General features: G+C 36.6%; 5 protein-coding genes and 2 non-coding genes across 8 annotated transcripts; 2 read left to right on the top strand and 5 right to left on the bottom strand.

The window, feature by feature from the left end:
* LOC103932514 (UPF0187 protein At3g61320, chloroplastic) lies at positions 1–2,939 on the top strand. The gene is made up of 4 exons (XM_018643802.2): positions 1–840; positions 1,277–1,444; positions 1,717–1,923; positions 2,514–2,939. The coding sequence occupies exons 1-4, from the start codon at positions 136–138 to the stop codon at positions 2,688–2,690; spliced, it is 1,257 nt and encodes a 418-aa protein (XP_018499318.2). The 5' UTR covers positions 1–135; the 3' UTR covers positions 2,691–2,939.
* A 495-nt stretch (positions 2,940–3,434) lies between these two features.
* LOC103932528 (integrin-linked protein kinase 1-like) lies at positions 3,435–7,118 on the bottom strand. Its single transcript, XM_018643798.2, has 12 exons — positions 6,879–7,118; positions 6,383–6,616; positions 5,991–6,065; positions 5,732–5,812; positions 5,453–5,547; positions 5,123–5,243; positions 4,963–5,042; positions 4,779–4,841; positions 4,556–4,668; positions 4,384–4,469; positions 4,145–4,263; positions 3,435–3,746 (listed from the first exon to the last, which is right to left on the bottom strand). The coding sequence occupies exons 1-12, from the start codon at positions 6,903–6,905 to the stop codon at positions 3,605–3,607; spliced, it is 1,236 nt and encodes a 411-aa protein (XP_018499314.2). The 5' UTR covers positions 6,906–7,118; the 3' UTR covers positions 3,435–3,604.
* A 926-nt stretch (positions 7,119–8,044) lies between these two features.
* On the top strand, positions 8,045–9,872 carry LOC103932515. 2 transcript variants are annotated; one of them, XM_009342139.3, is made up of 2 exons: positions 8,045–8,329; positions 9,486–9,872. In XM_009342139.3, the coding sequence occupies exons 1-2, from the start codon at positions 8,131–8,133 to the stop codon at positions 9,692–9,694; spliced, it is 408 nt and encodes a 135-aa protein (XP_009340414.2). In that variant the 5' UTR covers positions 8,045–8,130; the 3' UTR covers positions 9,695–9,872. The 2 variants fall into 2 exon arrangements, with proteins under 2 accessions (XP_009340414.2, XP_009340413.2); XM_009342138.3 differs by having other exon boundaries at positions 8,055–8,329; positions 9,480–9,872.
* A 469-nt stretch (positions 9,873–10,341) lies between these two features.
* On the bottom strand, positions 10,342–10,442 carry LOC125469193. The gene has a single exon (XR_007251540.1). It is a non-coding gene; the product is annotated as a U6 spliceosomal RNA (small nuclear RNA).
* Positions 10,443–10,583: 141 nt separating this feature from the next.
* TRNAK-CUU lies at positions 10,584–10,656 on the bottom strand. Its single transcript has one exon. It is a non-coding gene; the product is annotated as a tRNA-Lys (tRNA).
* A 139-nt stretch (positions 10,657–10,795) lies between these two features.
* On the bottom strand, positions 10,796–13,456 carry LOC103932517 (F-box/kelch-repeat protein SKIP4). The gene is made up of 3 exons (XM_009342140.3): positions 13,229–13,456; positions 11,804–12,310; positions 10,796–11,508 (listed from the first exon to the last, which is right to left on the bottom strand). Exons 2-3 carry the CDS (start codon positions 12,283–12,285, stop codon positions 10,911–10,913), a joined length of 1,080 nt encoding a protein of 359 aa, XP_009340415.2. The 5' UTR covers positions 12,286–12,310; positions 13,229–13,456; the 3' UTR covers positions 10,796–10,910.
* Positions 13,457–15,160: 1,704 nt separating this feature from the next.
* Positions 15,161–21,630, bottom strand: LOC103932519 (acyl-CoA hydrolase 2-like). The gene is made up of 17 exons (XM_048566045.1): positions 21,488–21,630; positions 21,315–21,407; positions 21,092–21,159; positions 20,930–21,008; positions 20,410–20,456; positions 20,035–20,160; positions 19,278–19,355; positions 18,586–18,673; positions 18,337–18,449; positions 17,935–17,997; positions 17,806–17,861; positions 16,303–16,407; positions 16,078–16,134; positions 15,797–15,880; positions 15,649–15,697; positions 15,507–15,575; positions 15,161–15,407 (listed from the first exon to the last, which is right to left on the bottom strand). The coding sequence occupies exons 1-17, from the start codon at positions 21,501–21,503 to the stop codon at positions 15,333–15,335; spliced, it is 1,266 nt and encodes a 421-aa protein (XP_048422002.1). The 5' UTR covers positions 21,504–21,630; the 3' UTR covers positions 15,161–15,332.
* Between the last annotated feature and the right edge of the window lie 72 nt (positions 21,631–21,702).

The following is a 21,702-nucleotide window of genomic DNA, read 5'->3' as shown; positions in this document are numbered from 1 at the left end:
AACCTCCTTCACACATAACCGTTATTTTACCAACCCATTCACTGCTTCCCTCCCTCTCCAACTACCACTCCCACTCCGTGAAACCCTAACATGCCCCTTCCTTCTTCCCTCTCCCTCTAAACCCTAGCTCCTCCAATGCTGACGCAATCCCCAAACCCCATCAAATCCTCCCCCAAAATCTCACTCTCTTCCAACTTCTCCGCCTCCAACACTTTCTCACCATTACAATTTCCAAACTTTCCCTCCAAACCAAAAACCCTAAACTTCAAGCTCCTCTGCTCACAATCCCCGACTCCAAACCCGTCAGCACCACCGTCTTCCTCTCCAATTGAAACCCTAATCAATGTATTACGGATCATACCTGACTGGGCAGACCGCACGCAAGAGCGTGGAATGAGACAGCGCAGAACACTTTATGACCATGAGAAATGGATGCAGCACAGAAGCTCCTACCGCCACCTCCGCCACTTGCTTTCCAGCCTTTCGTCCAGAGTCATCTTGTCTTTGATACCCCCGGTGATTGTTTTTACTTTGGTGGCTGTGGTGATTGCTAGCTATAATACAGCAGTTGCGTTGGATTTGCTTCCGGGGTTTTTCCCGTTATTGAGGTCCTCATCTTTGCCGTACCAGCTCACAGCGCCGGCATTGGCGCTGTTGCTGGTGTTCAGGACAGAGGCTTCGTATTCAAGATTTGAAGAAGGGAGGAAGGCTTGGACTGAGGTGATTGCAGGGACTAATGATTTCGCGAGGCAGATCATTTCTAGTGTTGAGAATTCGGGTGATGCACAGCTCAAGAAGGCACTCTTGCAGTATATTATGGCCTTCCCTGTTGCGCTGAAGGTTTGTGGCATTTGGGTTTGAAATGTACTTTTGTCAGAAATTGATTATTGAAAGTAATCTCGTGCTTTGTGTTTTGAAGATATAGATTTCAACGAAATCATGTAACTAAATATCTAGACGATTGAGTCCTTGGGTTTCCGAAATAGAGAACCAGTTTACTAACTTTGAAGGTGTTTTCCAATTAGTACATTGATCAATGTTTTAGAACTTCGGAAACCATTACATTATTTGAAGGCCCGATGTGAATGTGTAATTGGTAAAGAAATGCTCAGTAAACATGAGTTATAGCCTTACCTTTGTTTTGTTTATTTTTCCAAGCTGAAGGAAAACACGATGCTGTTTCTTTTCTTTTCTTTTTTTTGTGCTTGAAACTGTAATTTGATCAGATTGTTATTGGTAACGGAATCATATGATATATGTTAACTTTGAATTGCAGTGTCATGTCATTTATGGCTCAGACATTGGACGAGACCTCCAAGATTTGCTTGAAGTAGATGATCTGCTAGTTGTTTTGAACTCAAAACATCGACCCGGCTGCATTATTCAGTTCATCTCCCGGAGCCTCCAATTGCTAAAGTTGGAGGAATCACAGAGAAATATGTTGGTAATCCCTTCCCTTCCTTGATTAATAAGAGTCTCAGATTACTACTTGATATGTTTTTTTCCTCTCATGATCCTTCTGGTGCATAAGTTCAATCAAATTTACTTGACATAGTTTCTTGAATAAATTTACCGTAAACAGTTGGCAGCTGTAAAACAGTATTATTTTCATTCTTAAACAATCTGCAACTTTCCGTTAGAAATAGTTTTGTGGAGCTACATTCATGGCCTATCGATGAAGAAACTAAATCAGTATCTTACCTTATCATTATGCAGCAATCAAAGATCTCTTGTTTCCATGAAGGAATTGGCGTATGTGAACAGCTAATCGGTACTCCCATCCCTCTGTCATATACGCGCTTGACCTCAAGGTTTCTAGTCCTATGGAATCTCACTCTCCCTATCATACTATGGGATGATTGCCACTGGATTGTGGTTCCTGCTACTTTCATCAGTGCCGCTTCTTTGTTCTGCATTGAAGAAGTATGTTCCTTTCTCTGACTGCTTTCCAGCATTTATACTATTTTCCCATTTTATTGCTGCATATGTTGTATTTGTTTCTTTAATACGGTTAAGAAAGTCATTCTTGGTATAAACAGAATGGGAGCGCAATGGTGTTCGACATTGGTTTTGATGAAACTTTTAAGTTAGATCTAGTTTAGTAAGTATGAAATTAGGAAAGATGCAGAAGGATTCTGATTTTTAACTTGAAAGTTCCGTCCTGAGTCTTTTAATCTTGTATTAGACCATAGAAAGACACATCCTGGATCGCACTTTCACTATTAAACTATTAATCAGAACTTCATTCGTGTATGTTTCATTCTAGAACATCGGCTTTTACATGGGAGCCAACTTTGAAGCAAATTGTGTAATATTTAGTCCTGTAGTCTTTCATACTCCCGAAAATTAATAAACTGGATTCTCGAAAGTGGCAGAAGATTTGGAAGAACCGCATCTGCTACTCTGTGATGTGTGACCTCTGCTTGACTACTTATACTACCCTAAATTTCGATTCCATTTTCCAACTAAATGGAATACTGATGCCACTTGTGTTCATTTTACAAATTCTGCAGGTGGGTGTTCTTATTGAGGAACCATTTCCGATGCTAGCCCTTGATGATCTTTGCAACTCAGTTCGGAACAATGTACAGGAGGCCCTTGCAAATGAAAGAGCAATCCATGCACGGCTTGCTGCAAAAGGAAAGATCCAGTCAGAGCCGCAGTTTCAAAATGGCCAGCCTAGACCTTGACCCTTGGATGAGAAAGTCGGCTACAATAATCTTCACAAACATTATACAGGCACCCAAACATAACTCCACGAGTCTGCAGACCGACAAGTTTCCTGCAATTTCCATCATTTGTACGATGCATTACAATTGAGCCTCGGGGTTGAGATTTGTAAATATAGAAATTATGAGAACCAGGGAACCTTATTAGTTATGTCATGTTTGTTTCAACGGAAGATTATGTTTCACATATGTATGTATCATCTTGTAATACTTTGGCTCTTCTGGTTTTTCTTCTGGTTTTTTGAACGAACGAAATAACTTCTTAAACCACGTTCCTAAATGAATTTTCCTCTTTGGGGTAAAGGTGGCAATAACCCCTGAATTATAAGGTTTGTTTCACTTTGCCCTTAAACTTTCAATCTCGTTCTGAGCACTCCTAAATTTTCAATTTATATCTATATTCCCTCTACTGTCGGTTGAAAATATAGGATGTCCAAATAAAAGTGAATAATTGGAATGTCTGAGCCTGGGTTCGAACCGGGGACCTCGAGTGAGTGAGACTAGCGTGATAACCGACTACACGACCCACACAGCTTGTCCGCTCGTCCTTAACAATATTTTATAACATTTTCATTACTATTTGTAAGAGTTTCCAAAGGTAAGGAACCTGGTTCTGATAACTAAAACAGTACTGCTACACTCACCACCTATTTGTACCATCATTCATATCATCTCTCTAATAGAGATAGGGTCTGCCAACGCATGCAGATCCTATTTCTATTAAAGAGATGGTACAAATAGATGGTAAAAGTAGTAATAAATTGGTAGCTGTTAATCTTGTAAACAAGTTTATATATAAAATGCCACATGCATATACACACACCCACAAAAGAAGAGTAAACTTTCTCGACATATTTGACTTCCATAAATTCCATTTATGAGATGACACAAGCACCACTACAGTTTCCCATTTTCATCTTGTCCTGAAAGGCAGCTTGAATTTCCTCCAGCTGCAAAATAATCTCTTCGAACGTTGGCCGGCAATCTGGATCCTGGTGCCAGCATGCTTTAAGAAGCCTACATTACGCAAAGCAGAGAACATTTAATTTGTAATCATACAACTAAAACGCTTAACTATTTTATTTCACAGTTGATTATCCTCACAGATAGCAGAAACACTGGTTTTTTTTTTAAAACGAAAACACTATGTTTAGCTTCTAAACTCTTGCATTAGGGAACTGAGTTTAGTTTTAGATGCAAGTTTAGAAACAAATTCGAGAGCGATGAGTTCTTTAAGCGAACAATATGTACATGCAGACAATATATTTTAACTGCAATTTCTTAGCACCAGAAACTATTAGAAGTTCTTTGTTTTTTGAATAATGCTTGTGATATATGTAGCTGTAAGGTTTATTGTTATCGTTGTTAAAGAATCAGATACGGTGAGATATTTAAAGTAGTCCAAGAACACTCACGTCCTGATCGGTTTGGGGTGCAGATAAGAGTAGAGAGGTGGTCGAGAATCCTCGTATGCGCGCTTGTCTGCAATTTTTTCCGGATCCTCTGCCAGACTAGGTGGTCCTCCGAGAAACATCTATATATATGCGAAAGCCATTGTTATGTATGACATTCTGTAGGGGCAACTTCGATATTCCAGAAATAACTTTCGTGTTTATAATGAAGGTTACTTGAGCCTTAAGTTTCTAAAGCTCACCTCATGGACTATTAGAGCGAACGAAAAGATATCAATACTCGTTCCATATGATTCTCGACGATAAACCTCAGGTGCCATATAACGATCTAGCAAATATCACAAGATCAAATCAGAGAAAGCATCAAAATTTTAAGGGATATATACTTGATTTTGAGTGAAATGCATGTCTTACATGAACTTGTTCGTCCAGTCATCTTATAACCCGATACATCATTTTCCTGTGCAATTTTGCTTAAGCCAAAATCGGTGACCTTGAGTCGCCCAGCTCCATCTTGTAAAACATTTCTACAGAACAAAGAAGAAACATTAGCAGAACAAAATCCGTAGCGCTTTGCTAAGCAGAAAGTCGTGTATTTTGACTTACAAAATATGTAAACAATTTTTTTGAGCTGTACCTTGGTGTCAAACCCCGATGAATTATAGGGTGCGGTTTATGCTGATGAAGATAATTCATACCTCTGTAATGCAAGGTTACTCATTGTAAGTATGCATTGCATAATCAACAAAGTTCACCCATGAACACAGTACAAGATGGTAAATTATATTACAGATCCACATAGCTGTAGTGTAAATGCGTACCTAGCGATATCTAGAGCAAAAGAAAGTACGGTTTGCAGATCAAGCCTTCCTTTTCTTTTTAATATATCATGCAAACTTCCCTGTTGCATTCACATTGGTGTAAGAAACATGAACATGAATTTCGAAGGAAAAAAGTTAAATGTTGGATAAGATAACTGACATTGCAAAGATACTCAGAAAGGAAGATCAAGCGGTCAGGGTGCTTTAGAACACCAAGGAATTGTACAATATTAGGGTGGCGAAGATTTTGCCACAAAGCGAGTTCCTTCATAAAGAAATTCCTGCATTTAGAAATTTAGTTCAACTTCCTTGAATCGAAAATAAAGATACAGAATTAAATTTACAACTCTCCGCAGCTTTATATCGAATTTGTACATGTTATAATCTTATGGCTGACATTTTTACTTTAACTGATATGATCCATTTATTCTGGCATCTACAAGATGATGACAAACCATCAGATCAAAGATATGCAGATAGAGAAACTCACTTCACTTTCGGATAGGAAGCAATGGAGGAACGGATTGTTTTAGCAGCAACTTCTGTACCGCGCCACCTCACTAAATAAATCTCAACATATGATCCCTGCAGGGCTATGTACTTTAAGTAAATGCAGTATCGCAAGCGGGATATAAAACCAAGAATGTGTAGGTCCAGAGGTTAGATATTTCACATATATATCCCTATTGGACAAATTTAGAAAAGAAAGTGCGCTGAGGTCAATTCATGTTGATTATTTGCCAAAAGAAGATGAATTAACGAAATTTACCTCTCCAATAAGTGCTGCTTCATCCATGTTCACCTCAGTGTGATTCACTTCATAGCATGGAAGCTGGGAATCAAGCCCTACCTTTAACATATAAAAAAATTACATTTTCCAATAAGTTCATACATTCAAACAATATGTAAGAACACCTATATATAAATTATTAATCATTTCAAAAGAAATGCAGATTGCAGGCTACAGAGAAAACAAAGATGTTGGTCATCTGTCAAGACAACACAAGTGTATTAGGAAAGTTAAGTACCGGATCTATGCCACCCTTAGCCTCCAATATTTTGCAAATTGCCTCTTGACTGAGGCTACGAGCGTCTGACAGTGGCTGCAAAATATCATTTATATCAGCAAATGCTTCTCAAACCATTTGTATTAATTGGAAGACAGTAAGATTATGATGGAAGGAAAAAACCATCACAAAGATATTCGGAACATCCTCAAAGTAAAATATAATTTTTCTTTTGATTATATTCTGTGTTCCTTTATTTTGATCATATTTCTAACTAAACAAATTGTGACAATCAATATATTTATGTATGTTTATAATTTATGTAACCCTATGTCATAGAAAATGCTTTGGTACTTCTTATGAGCCAAATCGAAAAATTCGCCCATCAATGGAAAAAACACGGTTGAACTTACAGTGCGGCCCCAACGATCTGTGGAGTTCACATCAGCACCTTTCTGAAGAAGCAGAAGAACAATCTCAGTGTGGCCTTCACAGGATGCCAAGTGAAGAGCTGTTCTCTTATTATAGTCAGCTAAATTCGGCTCCACCCCTTTCTCTAGCTCGCGCACCACTCCTGCTTTGTCACCCTTGCCCGAACAATCTAGCATCCGGTATGGACCTTCAAATCCTACAATCTTTTGAGACTTCTGCATGATGCAGCAGCAAGTAATGTTTTCAACATTTTTCTTACAATTGTTAGGAAATTAAAATTTGTGTCACCAAAAAAAAAAAAAATCACAAGTTCCCATCAGAAAGAAGTGAATTTTTAGTTGGATTTTAGATTTTAATCTGACCCTCTATTTGTTTCCTTGGAAAATGAATGAGACTAAAACGAAATTTTTTAAGACAATAAATTGGAATAAAAATGCTGTCAGACTAGCGATTTGAAAAGATGAGAATCAGGATCACCTTAGATGATGACAAGCAATCTTCCATGAGATGAAATAAGAAAAACTCTGAAAGCAATCAGAAAAAAGGAAGAAAAAAATAGAGAAGTGTGATTTTTATTTTTTGTTTTAAGGGAATTAAGAGTTGGATTAGGGACAATGCAGCTGATTAATTAGTACGTTCGAAATATATGTGAACACTTGTGATGTTTCGGAGTCTCCAAGGTCTGTCAATTGTCTGTTTCTGGGGTTTTAGAACGAGTAGGCCGGAGAGCAACCTCGTACTCTTCGTTCGGTTAAAGTTAGGATTTTGTCGACTTCTTGTTTGGTTACTGAGAAAGTTGAATAGGAAAATAGTGTACTTTTCTTTGTTGATTTTGCAATTGTATTAATTTACACATTTTATCTACTTGAACGTCTAATTCTCTACTAAATTAATAAGTTTTTAGTCAATTTGGTACAAATGTAGACTACATGTCAAATCAAGTACGGTTTTTTTTCTTTTGAAAAAACGATATTATCTACGTTAAGGAAGAGATATGGACTTAGTCTCACAATGAGCTAGCAATAATGTAATTCAAACTTGCCTTTAGTGAAAATCGAACTTAAAACATTTTACTTATAAATGAAAATGAATACTTCACTAAATAATAGTACTAAATAACTTTGAGTACATCAATAATGAATTAAATAATTTAAATATTTAATGAAGAATCAAATAATTCGAAAGACCAAAAAATAAATTAATACCATTTTAAAATCTCAAAAAGCAGTGTGAAAAATTAAAATTTCATGGCTCAATTTAAAAAACACCCTAAACATATAATAAATGGTATAATAAGTGAAAGATCTTAAGTTCGAATGTTGTAGAGGCGAATTCGATACCAAATTAAATTATCCATTGTATAGCTTAGTCGAACTCCTACATCCTCTCAATGTAAAATATATCGTTGTACCTAAAAAAACTGTAACCTATAATTAGCCCAAAAGAGCCCTTCAGAACTATTCACTTAAAGTAAGAAATCTTAAATTTAAATATCGTAAATAACAAATTTGATAGTAAATTAGGTTGCTTATTGCGTAGCTTAATCAAATTTTTTTTACACTTAGCGTAAAAATATGGATGTAATGAACAAAAAGATAAGCCCAAATGAATTTCAAATTCCGAAAAACCCTGACATTGAGATTAAAACACAATTACCCACCCCAACCTGATTCGCGCACAGAGTCTCACTCTCCTCACTCGCTCGCTCACCACCACCTAGATTTGAGGCATGGCGCTGAACGAAAGCGGACCCGACCCGGAAGATGAGGACCTGGAGCGCCAAGTGGATGAAATGGCGAAGAAGGTTCTCGAGTACAGAGCAACTTTACCAGATCAGCTCAAGAACACCGTCGCCTCCATTCTCGCCGTCCAGCGGCCCGTATTTTTGGATGGGTCGGGACCAGGGACGTCCGGAGCTCCAAATTTTGGTACGGTCCTCTTAACGTGTTGGGTTTTGTAAAATTTATAGGGTTATGGTATAATGAATATCGTGATTATCAGATTGATACCGTTTGAAACTCTGTAAGGTCTGTTTGGTAGCTGAGAAAATTATAGGTTTGAATAGAAAATGAAAAGTTGGGGTCTTTTTATAGGAAAAGTGGAATTCTAATTTTGTTTAGGTGGCTGCAAAGAGATTTGGATGGATTTTTATGTTTCTGGACAATAATGATATGGATGGGAAAAGTTTGCATTGACAATGACATAGTGTTTAGCAACCCATCTTTGTAGGTAGTGATCATACAGTTCATACTAGCATATTGGCGCTCACACGCCGAACATGGCTGATAATGCGATGCTGTCTGCTTATCTTTCCGTCTCACTAAGGGAGATTCAATGGTGGAAAAGCTTAAGTGAGAGAAAATTCCTCTCCCTTCCATGGTGATCGCTGATGAGTGGAGTAAATTATTGAAACAATGGTATGTTGCTATGTTGCATTGCATAGTGATGTACAAATGTTATTGAAGCCAACATTGGTGGTGGTCGCAGTGGCCATCTTAGTGTCGGTGTCAATGGAAATGCGAAGGTGGAGATGATGTCTCTGGTTATGTAGTTGATACATAGCAAAAATGATTATGAGTCGCAGTGAACTTTGTATGATCATGATGGAGACAATGACGAGCAAAGGTTACAGTGGTTGCAAGGTGATGAAAATAAATGGGTCTTTTTCAACTACATTTGCACCTATTGGTGCTGCAAGATTAAAGTGATAAAACAATATGTCTAATTCCTGGTACCGGTGAATCACACGAAGGTGGCCAGGTGTGGCTGAAATGCTCTGTGAGTCTTCTGGGCCTGCAGAAGAGTGAATTGTCGTGGCTTGGCCAGCAATTGGTCCCCTTTTCATTAAAAAAAAAAAAAAAAAAAAACTTCTAAAAATTTGTTTTATTGTTTTTTGCCTGTAAGATTGGTGCTTTATTTGTACCTGGTGTAGAATTTCTTGTATCTGTCGTAAGACTTGCTTTCCTATATCACTTGAAAAGAGAAAAAAGTAGCATGTGTTTCCTTTTTTTTTGTTTTTTTTACCGATAAACTTGCTGTTGCAATGGAAGCACTTCTTAACGTGTGTATATTTTGCAGCTGCAGAACAAGTTGGTTCGAATAAGTGGGCATTACTGGCCGATGGAGATCAGACTTTCGAGAGGATGCAATTGCATAAAGATAAATTTCCCAGCAACGTTGCTGCCTTGCCTATTGTTTTGAAGAGAGCAGAAGAGTGTTCTTCAAAGATTGACAAATTAGATCCTCAAAGCAGAATCATACATTCTGCGTTTCAAAAGAAAAGGACTAGTTGACCAAGATTGCAAACCCTTGATCGCTTCTGTATCTGCTGTTAATCGATGTAGCATGACACAGATGTTTTAAAATTGATCAAATTTGATTTGTAAAATGAAGCAGTACGAGTTTTCGTTGGGCTGTAACTACTGAAGAAAGTGTGCTTTGAATTTGAAGTATACCTTAGTATGTTGCCAATTTTCCCAGAAAGCTCCTCTTTCAGATATCTTCACCTTATCGACTACAATAATAACAAGCACAATGCACATTACACAGTGGAATGTCAATAGGGTTGCTAAAACTGGTTTGAGCACATCCATTTGAGCAACCCCGTTGGAATTAATCACCGTTCAAATGTAAGAATATTTCATGTTGAAGGTTACAGCCGTCGCCTTCAAGAAGGATGAATAGGGTTTACGATACTTGTGATCGAAGAATAATGTTATTGAGGCACACAAAGCTGACCTTATTTTTGACACTCGATTAATACATGTAGATCTCACGTACCTGGTTAGGTATACCTTTATCAAAGAGTCACAGATGAAGTTAATTTTGTGTGTCCAAATGGTCTTATTTTGCAATCAAATAAAGTTATTTCACACAATAAATTGAGACCTTAATTCCATTTAGTTTTTAGTTGAAAAAAACGAGATTCAAAAAATCCTGAAGAATTTTGCATCATTTCTCGATTTATACATGTCACCTCGCACTAGGGCCGTGCTAATCTTCTCTATATCATTCCACTTTTATCGGATGTCCCGTACGGACAAATTTCGCAGCCATCAAAACATATATAAAGGGGCTGATATCACTGCGTTTAGTCGATGTGGGATACTTAGTCTACGCTTTTTACAAAACGCAGCGTATTGGTCCTTTTTGGCGATTTAAAAGTTTAAAAATATAAGCTGACGCCCACCGTGGGGCTCGAACCCACGACCACAAGGTTAAGAGCCTTGCGCTCTACCAACTGAGCTAGACGGGCTGCTTGACTACCCCACTCTTGGACGCATTTTTTATAGAGTTCCAATGTTGTACTTCCTATGTTGATGGAAGTAGCAGAACCATGTTGTTGACTTAAAAATTCACAGCTTCAAATTTTAAGAATGGTAATACAGAAAACCTTATAAATAATTTAATAAAATTCCTTTTTATGAGACGTCCAAATACATCAGAGCATGTACAGTACAAAGTATTATACAATGGTAGTTTCCAAATACTCCTTCGGTTACAAGAATTTCAAATCGATAAACATTTACAGCCGATTACATCAATGTCTGAATTCAATTTAGGTATTGAAGAACTAACCATCACCCCTTCCATATTCCCTGCATTTTCAACATCAAACATGACTGTGCTAAGCCCCTTTCCCACAACATAAAATTTCTTCCCCATAGCTACGAGTTGACAGGGCGGTCTAGTAAGCAAGGATGACAGCCTCCCGACAGGGATCCACTCCCTAGCTTCCTTCTCCCACATCATCAGCCTCGTTCCTGAACTCTGATCCAACACATAGAGAGTTCCGTCTAATACAACTGCTGGACCTCGCCAGCCTGAAACCATTTCAGAATCTGCATGCTGCCATGTCCCACTTGACGGTTCATAAACAACAGCGTGCACATGAGAAGTTACAGCAGAAGTGCCACAACGAAAGTAAATCTTCCCAGCCATGACCACAGAATCCTCAATTTCAGGAACAATGTTTGGGTCTGAGTGAAATTTCCAACTATCAGTGCAAGGGTCATATATGTCCCAAGAATGCGGATAGCTTGAAATTGAACCCAACCCGCCAATGGAATATATTTTGTCATCCAATATTTCACAAGCAAAGTAGCACCTGCATGCACAAATCAAATAAACCAAAAGCTCTTTAAGATTACCAAAACAAACAAAAAGACGCATAATTACTTGCAAGAGCTTTTACTACCATCCAGATAGCATTCAACAATGAGCAATCAACGTACCCGGAAAGTTCATGAGCATAAAATAATCGCTACTCTCTAGTATTATTGCATAAAATACATTGCCCCCTCAGCAGGTGAAATATATTTGAATTTTGAACCAGGGAGAAATCAAATTCCAGCTTCACCCGCGCAAATAAGTATGCAAAAAGTATAAGTGACAAGTATTACCTAGCAGTGGACAAGGGAGAAGCTTCACTCCAAGCATTCAGGGAAGCATCATAACAGTAGACCTCATCAGTAGCATCTTCACACCAACCGCAACCACCCAATAAGTAAACTTTCTTTCCTAGAACTTCAAAACCCATTCCCTTTCTCTTCATGATACGAGGCGGAAGCCCATGAACAAGCTTCCAAGACCGCCTTGATGAGTTTGGATCCAACACATAAAAGCAAAGGCGGTCCAACTTGTCTCGGCACAAAGCATAGATCCAAGTCTCATCAAGTTTATGCTTTCTACGGTAAGAATGCCACTCTTCACTACACACCAAGTCTCTCCATCTTTTTGAGACACACTTTAAGAGGGTATGGTACTTCCGAGGCACCCTTGATAGGCAGAAAAGAGCAATATCATCTGGAAGTCCACATAAAAGTGGCTGTTGGGTCAGTTCCGTTTGACTAATCACATCTGATCCATCACCTGGCAGTTCCATTCTAATGTATGGCTGAGTGGATGCCCTGCAAAATTATACAAGAACCATAAGAATTTTAGATAAGTAACGTTGAATGCTGAAAATTGAATTCACTGTAGCAAACGCAGTAATATGCATGTCAACTTACACCTCTGGTAACCATGCCAACCAAAAGACTAGAACTAGCAATACTAAACTTCCTTCGACTAACAAAACTTGGCATTGTCAATAGGTTGTTCTATCATCGACTGATATTTGGAGAATCAATTTGAGAAATACCCTTATGATATGCAGTTCAAACACTGCCACAAACTATTTCTCCTCTCTCTTGATGAATTATTCTTTCTCTAAGCTTGCTTTTATTCTTTTATCACCTCATGGATCATTGAATTTATCTATTTCTCCAATCAAGTAGATTTAGCATATAGATTGCATTCCATTGCCATATTTTCGCCTTATACAAAATTCTTAATAACAATGCCCTCCACAAACTTGAAGTTAAAGTTTCTCGTTTTTCATTTGTAGCAGCATTACTCTTCAAATCTACACAAACTTAAAACACTCCGTGATCGATAAACTACCAAAAACCAACAATTCAACAAAATATGCAGCAGCATCAAGACCGAAAATCCAATTCTAACTCAGAAATTCTGTGCAACATTCTCTCTTTCAATCTTCTTGTTCTTCATACTAATATCTTGGTTCCACGGTAATAGTTAAAATCCAGTACAATTCAACATCAAATTCATACCAACTGTTACAAAATAGTATAATTCCAATTCCATTTCGATTTTACTTGCAGAAATTTCAACATTTTCACACGAACAAGTGAATCAAGTACCAAAATTAATGAGCTAAAACCCTAATTCGAAAAATCACATGGAAAATGTTGACCGAATCGAGAAACAAACCAAAGAAAGAAATTTGAGAAGGCAGAAATAAAAAGATTTGGGGGAAAACTAACCTGCGAGTCTGAGAAATGGAGATTTGCGAGGTTATTGGAACCACGATCTTCGCCTCCAATCAATTCCTGAGGAAGCTTGGCAATGCCTGAAACTGATTGCGTCAAGCTGTAGTACTACGAAAGGTTGGGAAAACCTTCTGATTAAGCTTTGCCTCCAAGATAAGTAGCTGTAAATTAAAATAGAAAAGTATTTAGTAAATTATAGTTAGAAAAGTGCTTTTAGCAGGAAAAAGTTGTATTATGATGTTTAGTAAATTTTTAGAGAGTTGTTATTCCCACTCCAATGTCATGTCTTCTCACACACCATTTTATGAATTTTTTAATTACAAATTTGTCAATTTGTAAAATGACTAATAAGGATCTTAGCTACCTCATTTTGCATTACTTTTTATATATATATATATATAAAATAAAAAATAAAATAAAAAATAAAAAAGTAACTCTCACACTATGTTTAGACGATTTGTCTCTCTTAAATCTTAACTCATCATTCTCATCTCCTTTCATTAAGAGAAAGCAAAAAGAATGAACTTAGAAGATGATGTTTCTATGAAAAAAGTAGATGATTATGTTTCTGTCGAAGAGATAAAAGATAATTTTATGTGGGTTAGGGTTATTTTAGGAATAATAGTGGGTGGGAAAATAACATTTTAATTTTTTAACTTTTTATAGTGGGTGTAAATATAACGTGGATGGGAAAATAAGAGGGTGGGTCTAGCAGCTCTCAACTTCTATATAAAACAACTCTAACTATGTAAAATAACCAAAAAAGGCACAATACTGAATATGCCTATTAATTTAATTGTTTGGCAAATAAAGGTCAATTATTAAATTTGTTTAAAATAAATATTTAATCTTAATTTCAACATATATCAAAAACTAATTATTATGACATTATTTTAAAAATTTGAAATATTTCAAACTAAATAGCTAGGATTCATTAGCACAACATTGTTCGCACATTTGAAATACCATCAACCAACTGATACATACTTTAGCAAAATAGCAATAAAAATTTGTCAATATAAAAGTAGTCTAATAAGATACATTCATCAAACTTGCAACTATGTTATTTCTTAATGTTTTGTCTCATGGCTCCTTCTGCTTGATAATTATGATATTCTTCATCATCATCACTATCGCTCTGAAGTCATCGGGGTCATTGAAATGGCGATCACATTCAGAATGCCTCCATATGTAGCATATTACGTTGAAATTCTTCATCTCACATTAGCAGCAAAAGCATCTTGAAGTTAAACAAATCCGTTCTCATGACAACCTAAGCTCTTCGCAAAGTCACTACAAGAGTATACCTTCCAGAATCTTGTTCAAGGAGTCAATATGCATAAATTGTTTGATTTACAATGACTGTAGTTTTCATTTGGAAGTTTGTCAAATCAGTATCTAAAAGTATACTCAACTGACTTTAAAGAAGATGGAAGTTTGTCAAACTAGTATCTAGAAGTTTTGCAAAGTCATTGCCGAAGTCTACCTTCCAGAATCTTTTTCTCCTACGATTAGAAGCATTTTTCTTATTGGGTTTTTGCTACTTGACTAGGATTTAATAAGACACCTATCATGGACTGGTCCTATACCTATGTATTCAATTTTCATCCCGAACATTATTATTTTTTTTTGCTAAAATTGAACCTATTTCAAGTTTTCTCATAAAAGGGATTATCGTGGCATTGCAATCTTTTTTTTCCCCGACTTGAATATAATAACATTATAATTTTTTCTTCACATGACATAATACCGCTTTAATAAAGTGAGATGTTATGTGGCGGTCGAGGTGAATCGATCCTACATGAGTTGCTCGGGTATTACCCGACACAATTAGAAATTATCTCCGTAATCAATGGAATACTGTGCATCAACTTTAGCCAAGTTAATTAGCGTGCCTTCTCTTTGTATTGCTATCAAGTATAAATATCACAGAAAATAAAGATGATGTTTCATTACAACTTTAGGCTATTATTCTCTGCACGACGGCGAAGGAAGACGGCAATGTCGACAACGCCGGAAACTGCAACATCTCTTGAAATGTGTTATCAAGTTATTACACAATTTAGTGCAGAAATCTGGAACCGAAGTCAAAAGTGGTTCACAACTTAGATGTGGCAGCCGGAGTTGGTCTAATTCGCCTATTTAGGGACTCTTGAGTCAATGATACAATAAGCTGCCATCAAAACATACATTAACTTTAATTCATCACACAATGCTTAGATAGATGCAAACCAACAGCAACGAGAGACGAGCAGTACGTAAAAGTCTGTACCTCTCCCTTTATGTTAAACATTTGGCCCGAAACAAATTCACGCGTGTCGTAGGCAGTTGGAGTCACTATCTGTTGACAAAACATATGCATCAGTATTTTAAGTTTTTAACGAAACTGAGAATGAGGCATATTTGAGACATACCACATACAGTAACCAATCATCAGCTCTAACCGGACGGTGAAACCAAATCCTGGGAGAATATTTGAAAAAATTATATGTTTAACCAAAAAATTTGATCATCCCAACTGAACGACCAAGTGTTTAAAGAAAAAAAAAAACAGTGACTTACGCATGGTCCAAACTAACTCTTAAGCGTTGGGGATTCAGACTTACACCCAAAAATATCAAATCCGAAGCATATGCTACAACACATCTGGAAATCAATCATACAAAAATAATCACTATATATATGTATGTATATAAGAATCCTATAGTAAACCACGATACAAGTTCCATGATACTTTACTTTGATTTAATCATTGTCAATGCAAATACCAAGTGTGATAGATACTCACAATCATAAATAACCAGAGAACTGAATGTCAGCTTACAGATAAAATGGTTGCATACCTATGCAAAGCCTGATCGTCTGAAAGTTTTCCAATCGCTCTAAACCAGAACTTCACACTGAAATGTCACTGAATTCTACTTAGATAAGAGTTCAGTACCAAACTGATAAATCAATTTAAATAATAAAATTTTGAAATATCCTAGTTCGCATGAAGCGGGAAGCAAACTGAGGGAAAAAAAAGAGGAGAGAGAGAGAGATTATGAATCACAGTACAGCAAGCCAACCTTGGTGCAGATTCAGTCTGATTGGTAGAGCTGTTAGGCTCACAAGATCGTATCTCTATTGGCCAAGGCACAAATTTCTTTGCAGCTGCATTGAATCGATAAGTCCTGATTCAAGCAGTCACAAATATCATATATACAACCTTTTTCATCAGCTACCAACAAGATGAGATTTGCTGAAAACAAAGTTTCGATAGAAGTTGTGAAAAAAAGATCTCTAACAAAAGTATAAACCTTGAATTACACTTTTATAAACCTTAAGAAAGTTGTTTAGTTTCTGCAACAGGAAACCTAATAAAATAATATAAACAGTTCTCTTTTCCAAAAAAATTTATTAACAAAAGTTTTCATGATACATAATCAGAAAGATCTCCTGTTCAAAACCAATATCTTTGGAACAAAATTAAATCCAGTAGACACTATATTTTTAGCAAGCCAATAAGAGAACAACATCCACTCAAGAAACTTCAATAAAGTATCATTCAAGCCCAGACAGATTGAGATCTATCCAACTTAGGGACCGGTCCAAAGCAAGATATTTTTTGTGCATGGTTTCCACCCAAGCACAGAAGTTCTGTTTCATGGAGAGTCCATCCATGAACCATCCCCTATAATTTGTCGAACAAATGAGAAGGGGCCTTTCTTGTATCTGGCTGCAGTGGTGGATCCAGGATTTCAAGCTCAGGGGGTTCAAACATAAAAGCTCAAAAAAAGAAAAAAAAAAAATATTAGACTAATTTGGTTCCGTATCACTATTTTCTACTAAATTTGGTTATTGAATAAATCAAGATTAATCTCAAATGTAATAAAACGAAAAAATTCTTCTCAACAACATAACGCAATTAGTGACTCTACAAAGATAAAATTTGTTAATGCAACATATATATTATTAATTGGGAGTTACGACTAGAGTCTAAGATTAAAAAACTTGTATGAATTTGGAAGAAATAAAATTAGGCAGCTAAAGGTGGTGGAAGGGTAAATGGTGGTGGGGAATAGGGTAACTTGGGTTTAAAGTTGAAGGGTCGCGACGATTGGGGATGGGAGTTCTTAAATATAATTTGGAGATACTAGAAAAGACCGGGGTTCTAAGGCTCTATAGAGAAAACAAAGATATTTTAGATTTTAAATTTTTTATAATGACCTAGCTCAAAAACGCTGTCGATTTGACTAGGTCTTCTAAAACAAAAATTAAAAACCTATTGTTCTTCTTTGTTATAAGCACTGCTGCCTGCACACAAGCCTCTCCACTGCACCTGCCCAAATTGTTGGAAGGTCCTAAAGGTCGATCACAAGTGTTTCTTCGGGCTTCCGAAGGGTCCCAGGACCCCCTGGGTCCCTATATGGATCCGCCAGTGTCTGGCTGGATATTCTTTTCTGGAGGCTACGACCCTAAACTACATAGCTGTGTGACTGTCCACTATACTAAAGTACAGTTTGTACAGAAATCCCAACTGAACTCCCCAACACCAAGAATAATAGAGATCTACAAGCCATATATCTTACCTTAGAAGACGTGGATCAAGCAGATGTTTTTCACGTAGTTCTTCCATTGACAGAAGCTGTTATGGATCAACAGTTCAGTATTTGCAACTAATCTACAAAATTGTTAACAAATAAGAAAGAAAATGTTACTTTATCCGGAGCAGGCACAGATGGCATTGTTGCTTGCAGGTGGACAAACCCTTCTTCTTCTTTCTGTAAAACAAATACAACCAATCTTACCATCAGTAGGTAACACTGCACGAGTAGCTGCTACTTTATCATACGTTGAGGGAAAGAATATAAATAATACTTCTTCCGGCACAAGTTTTATTAGCTTATCCATACAAATTTGAAAGACAGATCCAATCTCTGTTAATCATATTAAGACATAGATCATAAGATTTTAGCAATCTGATTAACAAATATTGATCAATACTTGACTTCTATCACTTTGATATGCATTTTAAAGTGCACTGGTATTAATGACAAGAAAAGATGATAACCAAGAGACCGTTATCAGATCATTTGTAAAGTGTCTAAATAAATGGTTACCTTAAATGATGCCAGTAACGTGAATATGTTAATCCCCTTTTGTATTGCGTCCACTCGTCGAGTAGCAAAGCTCTTCCCATCACGTATTCTGTGAACTTGATAAATAATTGGTGCTGCAAAAGCAATTCTCGCACATAAGCATAATACACACACACACACACACACACACATATACATACATACAATCATATTGCCTCTTATCTTAAGATTTTTATCCATAGATATTAGGATCATACATAAATTACTTACTGTTACAATCCCCAGCCAGCAGAAAATGCGCATGCACACTATGGAGAAGTTTAAGACAATCAACAGTTTTCGTTGCCGCAGCCAATGCCTGAATTAGAAGCCAAAACATATTACACATAAAACAAAAACATATTTTATTTGAATCCCAAGCCATGATCAAATTTTATTTGTGTCTGAATGAACCCAAAACTATATTGATGACAGAACAAAGAGCCTGAGTTGCAGGTATACTACAAAGCAGAAACATATTACAGATAAAACAAAAACAAATTTTTTATTATTTAATAGATAAAACAAACTTGGTGTCCCACTGCACGTAAACATTTGAACAAATATAAAGAACCCTTGTAATATTTAAATAATCAAGCTGACATCTCAATAAACAATGGGTGTTTAATTGAATATTAATATTCCAACAAATATAAAACACCGCAAACGATTGTTACAAAGATGCAGGCAATCAAGGTCAGACAAGTGTGGAGACAATCTTCGTGCACTTAACAAGGATGATATGTACTTTTTTGTCCTTTAATTTTCAGGCAGAATTAGGAAGCTTATTGTATAAAGCATGCAAGTTCTAGTTCCACAGTCCATCACAATATTTCATTTCTTTCACTACATCGACTGTGCATTCATTCAGAAACATTCAGTACATAATATTAAACAGAAGAGAAAAAGATTCTTAATCATGCCTGTCCAACTAACTGTCCTCCAAAAACCTGTTCGAAACTTGGCGCATCTGGCAAAGTAATCCCTTCAAATATGTTTACCTTCAGAGGAGAGGGGAAGGAATAGAATCTTATCCACCAAAACAATTCTTTATATGTGGCCATATTACAAGTATTACTCAGAATAATTCTAAAATGCAGTAATAATATAGAATTACATAATCTCTCTCCACAAAATGCCAATCATCAGCAAACAAGAGAATAAAACATCATATATTTCTATGCAGAAAGAATAAAAATCCAGAATCACTTCACATCTGGCATATTAAGAGCAGAAATAAACGTGGACAAGCCACAAGTTAAAAGTACGCAGATCAAGTTTTTACTATATTGGGTGTGTATCCGACTGAATACATTATAGAGATCAAAGTTCACTTTGAATTGTGATATATACAAGATTCGAAAGATTTCAGAAAGTAGACACTCTTTAATAATCATACACATCTGCACATTAGAACCTTAGCATCTGATGCAATTTTTCGGTCAACTAATTTGATTCTTATACATGCAAAATTAGTAAACAAAATCAACAATCACTAGAGGTCAGATAGCACACAACAATTGGCACTATAACCATCACCTCATAACTATTTACCTTTGAATGCAATGCTAGCAAATAAAACACAAACAACTCACTACATCAAATCTCTTCAACATCTTTATAACCAAATAAAACAAAGGACAGAAAATGTATTCTCTTGAAGATTTGGTAGATAAATACTTCACTTGGATCCAAATGTAATATATTCTCAACAAGAGAGCATGTCTCTTGAGCTTCATCAGCGTTCCAGATTGATTTTGGCTGCAGCAGAGAAAAATTCCCATGGGGTAGCACCAAGCAAGTCAGCTGCCAAAAGTAAGAACACATCAGAAACCACTGGTAGAATACATTAGACAGCATTTTAAAGGAAAATCTTGTGAGCTTGAGCAACCAGATGGATGTAGTTGTCACACAGAAACAATAAAACAAGATTGTGAAGTTGCCACTATCTATACAGCCCAATCGACTATTAAAGCCCAGGCTCGCGACCCAAATCCTCTAAGCAGCCAAGAAGAAAAATGAAAAGCTAAGATATTATATGTACATTTCAACTACCTTAGATAAAGCAATCACATTGGCCTGATGTTCAATTGATGCATAACCTGCAAAATTAACTTCACATTATACTTCCTTGATAATGGACGGTGACACTTATAATTCCAGCAACATTATTACGAATTACGGGCCAATGCCTCACACGTCTGTCATCCAAAAATCTAAAGGACAAAGATTCATCATTTATATCCTAAACCAAACTACGACTTTATCCAAAGTAATCGAAGACAGTTCTGTGTCCGGTTTCATGTCAACACCTCAACTTATATCGCATCCAGTTAAACTACTGCAACAACATACTGAACATCGAAATCAATATACCATTTGACAATATCAAATCAAGCAATCTCTAAAGATCAGAAACGGATCTAGAAAGTAGAAACCCTATCTCATATTATATGCAGACAAATGATTAAAAATTTCTCAGTGAATCATAACAAAGCGGTATAGAAAAGTAACCCAACTTCTTAATTCCAAAACAGGAAAGATAAAACATGGATTCTGAATTCTCAGTTCTCACCATAACCAAAATAATCATATTGTTTCAATTTGAACTCAGGTCGATTTCCTTCAGCATTAACAGAACCAGTAACTTCAGCCTGTGTAAGCAACCTGCTGAATCAGACTCCAGCTGACCAACTTCCAGTTCAACTAACCAATAAGCAATCAAAATCAAACTAACCTCTCCTTCCCATATGAAGTAAACCCCGTCCCCTGTTTCGCCTTCGTGAACAACATACTCTCCACTCTCTACACACAAAAAAGAACACACTCAAAATCCTCACCACAATTACAAACTATACATACACAGTATTATATACGTATCTGCACATAAAGTATAAACATTTACTGAAAGAATTGAGCTTAAAATAAGCCGAAAAAACAATCAGATTATAGAAATTGACCGTAGTGTTTGACAATGACGAGCTGGGCGATTCTCTTGAGAGAGGAGCTGGGGAGCCTCTGAAGCAGAGGAACGAGGCCCAGGAACTCAATTACTGCAAAATACACGCACAGAGAGAAGCATGCTCAGCGATTTAGTAGACAAAATCGAAATTAGGGTTTGACCGCGACATACCTGATTCCGAGTCCATGGTGTGAAACCGGCGAAGTTGAAGTGGTTTGTCGATCGTTTCGCCGGAAAAAATGGACAGAGAAGGATATGATTGGCCAGAGAAAGCGGGTTGCTGTATATTCCAAACGGTAATAGAGGCAACTTAGTGTAAGTCATTATTTTAATTATTTTGGCCAAACGTGAAGAACGTGTTTATTACTTTTTTAATCAGATGTGTA

Source organism: the organism of the source record quoted next, unplaced genomic scaffold (genome assembly GCF_019419815.1).
Source record: "Pyrus x bretschneideri cultivar Hongxiangsu unplaced genomic scaffold, Pyrus_bretschneideri_v1 Contig40, whole genome shotgun sequence".
In the NCBI taxonomy this organism is placed as follows: domain Eukaryota; kingdom Viridiplantae; phylum Streptophyta; class Magnoliopsida; order Rosales; family Rosaceae; genus Pyrus; species Pyrus x bretschneideri.
Note: the sequence above shows the minus strand (reverse complement) of the source record. Positions and strands in the feature narration are given on the sequence as shown.